Source organism: Gavia stellata, chromosome 18, assembly GCF_030936135.1.
Source record: "Gavia stellata isolate bGavSte3 chromosome 18, bGavSte3.hap2, whole genome shotgun sequence".
In the NCBI taxonomy this organism is placed as follows: Eukaryota; Metazoa; Chordata; class Aves; order Gaviiformes; family Gaviidae; genus Gavia; species Gavia stellata.
Window position 1 is genome coordinate 19,008,611 of NC_082611.1, and position 9,998 is coordinate 19,018,608.

General features: G+C 60.1%; 1 protein-coding gene across 1 annotated transcript; it reads left to right on the top strand.

Annotated features, from left to right (window-relative positions):
* Nucleotides 1-2,475: 2,475 nt before the first annotated feature.
* LOC132318623 (noggin-2-like) lies at nucleotides 2,476-3,114 on the top strand. Its single transcript, XM_059826550.1, has one exon. The coding sequence runs from the start codon at nucleotides 2,476-2,478 to the stop codon at nucleotides 3,112-3,114; it is 639 nt and encodes a 212-aa protein (XP_059682533.1).
* Nucleotides 3,115-9,998: the final 6,884 nt, after the last annotated feature.

Here is a 9,998-nt window from a genome sequence, read left to right on the forward strand (position 1 = left end):
AATAACCAGGATGCACTGTGACCGGCTCCTGAGCCGGCGCACAGCATCTTTGTCTCCCTGAAGTCCGGGGGATGCTCTGACTTTATGCAGACTTAGGGCTGGATCTCGGACCTCTCCATTTTTGGGGGTTTTCTTTTCTTTTCCTGCCTGAGCCCAATATTTGGCATTTCTGGGATGACAAAGAGATGGAAACCTGGGGGGAAATGCTCCATTCGTTAGCTTGCTGAGCGAAGCCAGCTCCACGCGTGCTCAGCGTGCACCAGTGGGGCGCTCCGGGCCGGCCAGCCGTTGCAGCCCTTCGCTTTCCTTGGTGGGTCGTGAGCACATCACGGTGAGAAACTGGCCCTGCGATCTGCCTCCTTCCCTCCGCGCCCTGCCTTGGCCCCAGTGGGTAGCTGGTTATCTCATGCCTTTGGGAGAGAGTGACTGGCATGGGCAGGAATGTTCTTACACACTGTCAGCCTGGGGGAACCAGCTGTGTGTCCAATTTCTGGACACGGTTCAAGTGTGAGCTCAGCGCTGAGCAATGTGGAGGTAAAGGAGGTGAGAAGGGTTTGGGTTTTTGCTGTGTTGACACACACCAGGCTCCCATCCTCTGTGCCTCAAAGTTGTGGGTCCAGCTCTCCGCCAAAAGCTTTAGCCCCACGCTGCTGAGAAGGGCGTGGAGAAAGAGCTGCTGATTTAACCCGGCTTGATATCACACCGTGTCAGGCTGAAGGATGCGGGGACACTTTCTCTCGAGCGAGAGTGATGCTCCCGGAGGACTGTGGCCTCCCTCGCAGAGGGTGCCGAGGTGCTGATGCTGGAGCGCATCCGGCGGTTGCACTCCGGTGTGCTGCCCCGGGGGTCCTGCCGGGAGCGGCTCCTGGGACACGGCGCCCTACGCACCTTTTAGCTCTGCGTGAGGCTGGAAAGGGCTTTGAAGGTGGCGTGAGCTCTCGCAGAGGAGCAGACGTGGCGGGGCAGCAGGGCGGCTGTGGACAGCAGAGGCAGGGCGAAGGCCCAGCCACCACCCCGGAGATCTGTGCCGGCGCCCGGACCTCCCCGGGCTGATGCAGACGGAGGATGCCGAGGCCCGGCAAGGGCTCGGGCTGGCTCGGGGCCCCACGCTACGAACCCCAGTGCCGCGCCCGCCGCTGGGGTCGCGGCCCTGCGGCACCCGCGCCCCGGCCCGGCCCAGCGCCCCGCGCCCCCCCGCTCGCCCCGGGCCGGCAGGTGGGCCGCGCTGCGCGGCGCTGGCCGCTCCCGGGGGCGGCGGCGGCAGGACCCGGCGGCGGCGCGGGCGCGGCTGTCACTCAGCGCGCGGCGAAAGTGACAGCGGGGGCGGGGCGGCCGCGCGCCCGGGCGCGTATTTAACTTGGGCGGCGAGCGGCGGCGCGGCAGTGCGCGGCGGGCGGGCGGCGGGGCGCGGCGGGGAGGGCTGCGCGGCGCGGCCGAGCCGGACTGCTCCGAACTGCGCCGAGCCGAGCCAAGGGGAGCCGAGCCGAGCCCCGCCAGGCTGCACCGAGCCGAGCCGAGCCGAGCCGGCGGCGCAGTGCGCGGAGCGGACGAGGCGCGGAGCCGCGGCTGGATGCGCTGAGCGCGGCGGGGCCGACCGGGCCCCCGGAGCAGCGGCAGCATGGGTCGCCGGGGCTGCTGAGCGGCGGCCGAGCCCGCCCCTGCCCGCCCCCGCCGAGGAGCCGCGCGGAGCGGCGGGCGCCGCCAGGGACCGCGCCGGGAGCCGGGGCGCGCCGGTGCCGGGGATCCCCCGCCCCGCCGAGGATCCCCGGGGGGCCGCGGGACCGCCCCAGCCGCTCGCCATGAGGAGGAGCCCGGCCGGGCCGCGGGCGCTGCCGGCGCCGCCCGCCGCCGCCGCCGCCTGAGCCCCGCGCCCCGGCGGTGCCCGCGCAGGGGCCGCCCGAGCGGGCCGCGGCGCCGTGACCCTCCTCCCCGCCCCCTCGCCCGGCTCGCCTGGCTATAAAGGAGGGTTTTATTCTCGGGCTCCGGTCTCACGCCAAACCCTGTCACACCGTCTAGACAAGCTGTCGTGGGGCTCGGCCCAGCTGTCACCATGGCGATGGAGACGAGTCCGCTGTGAATTTTGGGGGGGAGCGAGCGAGAGCGGCGGCGGAGGAGGAGGAGGAGGAGGAGGAGGAGGAGGAAGGCTCGGCCGCCGCCGTGCCCTGCCCTGCCCCGCCGCCGCCCGCGGGGGAGGCACGGACCCCCCGGCGCTCTCGGCCGCGGCTGGAGCCGGCCCGGCGGGGAGCCCCGGGGAGCCAGCGGCCGCGGGCGCGGAGCGAGCCTCAGATGCGTCTGTCACACAACCCCGGCCGAGCTATTTAAAGTAACGGGCCTCGCCGGACTTTTGTCTCTGCCTATTTATGAGTCCCCGGGAGCTGGCAGGCGCCGCCGGGCAGCGCTAGCAGCCGAGCCCGCAGCGCCAGCCCCGCGGGGAAGCCAGCGCCGAGCCGGGGCCGGCGGGGGCCCGCCCGGAGCATGACGGCGATCCGGGCGCTCCTGCTCTGCTCCTGCCTGGGGCTGCTGCGGCCGGGGGGCGGGCAGCCCTTCCTGCGGCTGCGACCCTCGCCCAGCGACAACCTGCCCGTCAAAGACATCGTGGAGCACCCGGATCCCGAGTACGACCCCAAGGAGCAGGACCTGGACGAGAGGACGCTGAGGAAGAAGCTGGGCAGCCATTTCGACCCCGGTTTCATGGCCGTGGCCGTGCCGGGGCCGGCCAACGCCTCGGGCGCCGAGGCGGCGGCGGGGCGGGGGCGGGCGGCGCTGCCCGCCGAGCTGCGGCGGCTGGAGCTGGGTCCGCCCCAGGGACCGCGCCTCAAGGTGGGCAAGAAGGCGCGGCGGAAGGTGCTGCAGTGGCTCTGGGCGTACACCTACTGCCCCGTCCTCTACACCTGGAAGGACCTGGGCGTCCGCTTCTGGCCCCGCTACATCAAGGAGGGCAACTGCTTCGCCGAGAAGTCCTGCTCGCTGCCCGAGGGCATGTTCTGCAAGCCCGTCAAGTCGGTCACCAAGACCTTCCTGCGCTGGCACTGCCAGGGCTGGTCCAGCCAGAAGTACTGCACCTGGATCCCCGTGCAGTACCCGCTCATCTCCGAGTGCAAGTGCTCCTGCTAGCCTCCGCGGCCCCTTGCACTGCCGCCTTCTCTCCTTCGGATGATTTTTTGGGGGGGGGGGGTTGGTTGTTTTTTTCCCACCCCCCCAGCGTGGGGTGGGGAGGAACCGGGTTTTTTTTTTGTTGTTCTGTTTTTTTTTTTTTTTTTTTGGACTTATTTTAATGTTATTTTATTTGAAAGGGGAAAAGCGAACCCAGGAACTGCAGGGCAGGCCAAAGGCACAGTAAAGCACTACAATCAGATGTCTATTTTTATACGTATATAGCCTTCTAACAAAAGGAAAATAAAAAACTTAAAAAAAAAAAAAAATTACCAGCGGTGTAAATAGAGAGATTTTAAAGGAAAGGGGGAAATCGCAGCTGTTTTTTTATTATTATTATAATTATTATTGTTATTATTATTATTTTAAAGACATAGGACCACATTTTAAACCTGTCCCCACAGAACCTGAGCATTTCCCTGCTGAAGGGAGGGGCAGAAATTCCCTGTAAAAATTATTTTATCAAAAGGAAAAGGGGGGGGAGTTAAAAAAAAAAAAAAGAAAGAACGGCAGCATCCCCGAAGACGGTTGTTTCTCTGTGCTGTATTTTTTTTTTTTGTCTTCTTCAGACCTTGTCACTGATGTTTGAACTAATTTGCCAAGCTCTCTAGGTTTTTTTTTTTTAACTGTATAACGATTAATTAAGGAGGAAATTTTAAAGAAAAGTACAAATCTATGAAAGAGTGGAATCGTTTTGTTGTGTGGGAATACATATAGTCGTGTAGAAATGTTAAAGGAAATTTTCTGTGTACAGTTTATTTATTTTTAACGTTTGTGTATAGGAAAAAAAGCTAGAGATTATGCCAGAAACTATTGGAAATGTTTACTTGAATATTCCTTTAAAAACATATCAATGTAAATATGAGCTATCACTGAACAAAACATTTTTAGCAATAAACTCTATCTTTGAAGAAAAAAAAAAAACATGCGGCAACCCAGCTCCCTGGGAGACCAGCGGAGACTTGAATTCTTGCTCGGAGCAGGTGATGAGTAAAGGGCTTTGGCTGGGCCACGCTGCTGTAAATCGCGAGCCGCCCCGAAGGTTGGTAGAACTCCACCAGTTTACGCCTCTCCGGGATCCCGCTCTCGTTTTTCTTTGCGTGTATAACCTGTTGGGGAGGAAAAAAAAAAAAAAAAAAACCGGGAGAGAAGTGGCTCGTAACGCATAAAAGAGCTGCGATGTCCCGGACAGGAGGTGTCATCTGAAGTCCTTGGGAGATTCCTGCTTCGTGTCGCCCGTCCCGGGCTCCCGTATGCTCTGTGCCTCTTGGATTCAGCTCTCCTGCTGGCAGAGGAAGCGGTCGAGGTTACCGCCCTGGCCATCAAAGCGCCTGACACAGTTCGGCAGCCCCGTGTGTGTCAGAACAAATGTTTTTTTCCCGGCTGCCGCCACTAGCACAGGAGGGAAGGATGGAGACGAGCCCTGCGCCCAGCCCTGCTGCCGCGACGGAGCCCGGGGCTGCCATCTCTCCCCCACGGTGTAGCCGGGTGTGTGCTGGGGTCAGGAGGAAGCACTGACCCTGCAATGCGCTGCGTGCCCTCAGCTTTCCGCCCTCGACTGCCAGGGCCGGATGGGACCCTCTGCTCTCCTGTTGGAGCTCATGGAGCCAGGGCAAGGGAGAGAGGGGACGGCTGCACGCGAGCAGGCTGCCGGCAGCCGGCCGGCTGGGGAGGAGCCCAGCACTGGTGAGCCGGGGCACTGGCAGTGCAAGCCCACTCCCGACGGAGATCTGTCTGTCTGTCTGTCTGTCATAGGGCTTGGAGAGGGGCCCTGACGGGCTGCCAGGCCGTCCCCCTGCGTGCTCTGCGTGGGCTGCCGGTGCTGGAGGGGAAGGTCTGGCCGTTCCCTCCGGTGTCTGAAACGCGCCCGGCATCCCCGAGGAACAAACTGCTGCCGAAGGCCCTTGCCAGCGAGGAGCCGTGTTCCGCCAAGCCGTCTGCGGAGTGGTGGGGAGACCCCGTCCCCCTCCAGCTCGGCGTGCAGCGGAGGAGAGCGGCATGACACCGAGCCCGTGGGAAGGCGCTGGGACCCTCTGAGGGGTCTGGCTCACATCCCTCCATCTTCCTCCGAGGGGACCGCGGTCCGGCGAACCCCCCTGGAGCAGGCCTGCAGAGCCCGGAGGTCGCACATGGAGAGACACCAAAACGGGGAGCCGGCTTTTCTAACGGGCATGGTGGGGACGAGGTGAGAGGGACAGTGACATCCAGCAGCCGCTGTCCCCGCAGAGCCCTGCGGCCGTCCGCTCAGCCCCGCGCAAGGAGGCAGGTTGGCCTTTCCGTGCGTTCATCAGCAAGGGACCAGGGAAGGGGGGGACGCGGAGGGCAGGGTGGAAAAGAGACCTCGGCGAAGGCAATGTGCAAAACATCAGGGGCATTTGGGAGAGGAAGGGGAAAGCTCATTTTGCAAGAGGAACAACATCTGTGGTGTGGGGGCCGAACATCTGTAGGAGGGAGCATGGGGGGAGGGCATTCTGGGAAAATATTTCTGACATAATCCCAACAGTATCTGGTGTGTTGGGATTTGGTTACAAATGGCCCTCTAACGTCTTTGTGCGTTTTGTTCTGCTGGTTCCAGGGGCACACAGAGACCCCTGCTTTGTGCTAACCTGGGAAATAAACCATTCGCTGGGCTCAATGGCTGAGTTCAGTTGCACAGGGAAGGGGGGGGTGGGAACGGGGAAGGCGAGATTTGTGTGAACTCCGGTGAAAACCAGCCTAAAAGCCTCCGTGCCATGTGCTGGAGGGAGGAGGGGGGCTGCCTCCGTCTCTGGGGAGAACTCGCTGGTCCCGCTTGAGATGACGGCTTGTCTGGAGGCAAAAGCATGAGAGCCGAGAGCCGAGATGCTCAGCGCGGGCAGGGGCTGGGGAGCAGAGGGCAGCCCTGCGGGGTGCATGCCAGCTCGCCGGGCCCTGCCTCACCAACCTGCCGCGGCGCTGGCTTGCGGTCACCTCGAGCTGACACGCCGTCACCTCGTGCCGAGGCACCTCCTGCTCGGCTGCCCCAGGAGGCGATGAGTCGGACGTGTGACGACCGGGCCATGGGCGTGATGGCTCGCCTAGTCTGCTGAGCCTCAAAGGAGCAAAAGACAAAGGGGAACAAGCCTGGTTCTTTGGTGCGGTTATTTCATTGTCTCCCCAAGCTGCTTGTGATTAAGGGACAAGCTGGGGGGGGGGGGGGAAGGGGGCAGAACAGGCAGAACCGGCAGAGCCCCAAGATGTGGTGGGTGCCAACTTCTGAAGACATGGGTCTTTCCCCCTGCACTCTGGGGTGATGGCCTGGGAGACGGGCCCGGAGCACCGAGGGTGGGTGGCATCCTCTAGGTTGGGTCACGCTTGTCATCATGTTGGCAAGAGACATGCGTGGCTGTGGCCACACACTGACAGGCGTGTGCATGCCCGCTCCTGGGCACCCAGCCGGTCCCTCAATTCATTCAGTATTTGCAGGGGGACCGTGTCCATGCCCTGCGAAGCCGCAGTGAGCCGCACACTTTGCAGTCTCCCTTCTCTGTGCTGAGTCTTGGGGCTTAAGCAGAAGGTGGTTAGCAGGTGGATCAGTGGTTTAACGCCTTCTTCCTTCAGGCAGGACAGAGCGGACGTGGCGGAGGAGGCTCCATGGGACCTGACGGCTGCCCCATGCGCTGCAGGCGCACGTCCACTGGCACAACGGGGAAGTGAAGGTGGCTTTCCTCTCCACAGCCAGCGCTGGCCAGAGCTCGCCTGCTCCAACACCACGTGCTGTGCTGGGGCGGCTCCCTTGGCTGGATCACGTCCGGATCTCTTCCTTGTAGTCCCTACAAAGCCCAGCTTGGAGCAGAGAGGCCCTCTCTCGTGTCTGCAGAGGTCTCCATCTCTTCCTTCTGCGTATCAAGGCCCTTCTGCCACCTGATGAATTGCTCTCCCATGCACAAACCCCAGATTTAGATAATCTTGTTTGTCTTGGGAGAGAGCGTGAGCTCAGGATGGCTTCTGACATTTGACTCGGTGGTACGGAGGCACTTTTGCATTTGCCTTTCACATCCCGGTTTGGCTTTGACGCCAGCAGCAGGTTAATTCTTTTGTCTTCGTTGCCAAAGGGTATTTCATCCCCATTTTCCCATGCCGCCTCGCCCTGTTTAACTCAGGTCCCCCCAGCTAAGGCCAGTCTCCAGGAATACAGTTTCTGTCGGCGTGCCGGCTCTGCCAGGGTGACCCAGATTCACAGGGCCAAAGCTTGCAGATGTCTAATGCCAGCTCTTGAGATATCTGACTCAGGCCTGGGTGATGATCTAAGCCCATCACTCATCATTCCTAGAAAGGCAGACGAATGATCTGGAGGCAGTAATTGGCCTCCTCAAAATTTCAAGCCCAGGCTAAACTGGGACTTTTCTCAACATGCTGAATTGTGCTTGTCTTCTCCCCCGGCATGAGCATTTGCTGTCACTTGCCTTCGCATGGCCACCAGAAGCTGTCAGGGAAAGCCAGTCTTCCTGCAGGCCCTGCTTGGTCCACTAGCAGGTCCCATCCTGCTGACCGCTGCTGGCTAGGAGCTCCAGGTGAGCTGGATCTGCTTCCTCCAGGCACCCCCAGCTCCTTGTTCATCACCATGATGAAAAACATGCAACAACGCTGAGTTTAACAGCACCAGTACAGGGCAGGGTGGACCGTGCTGACTGCAGGCGTGCCCCATGGGGTGGGCAGAGGTGGGCTCTTGTCTTGCCATCTCCCCAGAGCTGCTGGGTGCAAGGGTGGGGGGGTTTGCTTCGTCTGCGCAAGACCCACCTTAGGCTGCTTTTCTCTCCGCTCCTTTGCAGTTCTCCTTAGCTGCCTGTGTCTCCACATACAGTAAGCCCAACCACATGCCCAGTCGCTGTTCAGCAGAGCTTGGCCCTGACTCCTCGCCGGCATGCGTGTGAGGGGATGCAGGGAGTATCTGGGGCTTTACTCACTGTCACTCCAAAGGTGTCAGACGGACTGCTGGTTCATCTGCAAAAAATGTGCATGAGCCTCCCTTCACCCTCGGTGATTAAAAACAAACATTAACAGCAGCACCATCCAGGAGACATGGTTGCTCTTTGGCCTTAGCTGTTTGGTATTCTGCTTAAAAATGTCAGACGCCCCGTCAAGGAGAAGGGACCACATCATGTGGCACCTGGGAGCCCAATCAGAGAGGCAGAGCCACGAAGAGCAAATCACGACTAGCTGGGAGGCAGCACTCGCAAGCCGACCATTGGCTAAAATGGCTCTTTCAGGCGGACAGTGAATGAATCCATTCACAAAAATGCAGGGCTAGTTTGCAAACAGCAAAACAGTCTACTATTTTTTTTTTTTTTTGCACTGGATGAGTCTGCCAGGGAGACACCCAAGCCCTGAAGCAGATGTGTGGGACGTGGCTGGTGCAGTCGTGCCCAAACCCAGCATAGGTGCAGTGAATTCAGGAGGACCGATTCCGCCTCTCAGTTTGCAGGCCTGCCGTTCCTCCCGAGGAGGTTCAATGCCCTGCTCAGAGAACTTCGGACTCCTGCCAAACTCCCTGGAGTGGGACACAGACCACCAAGGGCCCACGGACCACGCTGCGGTGTGGTAGGAAATCCTGCTCTCCAGCACCACACAGATGTGCTGAAAAGGGAGAGGAGCCCTCACAGAAGCCCACACTCCCAGAGAGCTGACAGAGCGTATGATGGGAAAGGCTCCTCCTTGGATCTGGAAGCTGGAGGTGAAGGGTACTGCTTTGAATAACTGCCAGGTCTGGGGCATGGTTGCTCACAGAGTACCTGGCTAGGTCAGCCATGCCATGTGCCTTGTCACCCACAAACATGGTCCTTGGAAAACAGTTATCTCACTATGCTGGAGACCAGAGAGCAAGGTGACCAGCCAAGCTCACTGGCTGCCCCCGTTAGTTAGGATCTGGACCTTTACCCCCAGGGAAGTTTTACAAGCCACTACAAAAAGCTGGGGCTTTGGAGCCAGTGCTGCCAGCTGGAGGTCCATCGTGAGGACCCTGGAGCTCCCAGGATGGCGATTCCACGTGCTGAGCAGCAGCGCGCCCAGCGCGCACCATGTTGCATGTCCTCTGTCTCAGCGTTGGCTGCTTTGGAGGCAGTCTTTGGGGATGCAGCAGGAAGCAGAGCTGAGCAGCAGGAATGCTGAGAAGGGAAGTAAAGGCTGCATCTCTGGGTGCCAGGGCAGGACAGCCTTTGGGGGGCAGGCTCTGAGTCTGGGGTGGGAAAAGAGAACAACGGTGCTGGAGAAAGCTAGTTCCTTGTCATGGATCCTGGCTCACTCTGGGGAATCACGTACAGGTGTTCAGGTCTATAGGCTTCTCAGAGGATTGTGCAAGAGTCGTCAGATCCCCTCTGAGGCTGGCTGTGTCCTCAAGCGTTGCCTGGTCTGCTTCCATCCCATTTACTGCCAAAAGACATTCTCTCCAGGAGATGGTACTAACAAAGGACTGGGCCTCCAGCCTTGGCTCGGTTTATCTACTTTATTGGGACAGGGACCATATTTCATCCTGGAGCTGAGATTAAGCACTGAGCTGGACTCGGTGTTCCGCACTTTGACCGTATTTTAGGAAAGAGCCTACTTTTGCCTCCTCCCTTCCCACCAGGAACTGCAGCCAACAATCCTCTTGGACACCTCTTTGAGCCAGAGAAGGCAGCGTGCAGGTCAATGCGTAGCCGTGAAGCTGGATTTTGCTTGCTAATAATGAAGGACGTTGGTGAAGGTGCATGAGGTGTTGTGGTACCCAACAGGAGCCCTCGGCAGAGCTGTACCAGGAGGTGCCTTCAGCCCAGGCTGCCCACTGGCTGCTGAACTGGGCTGCGGTGTGGTTCCTCACCAGGAACACGGGGGCTCTGCCTCCTATGATA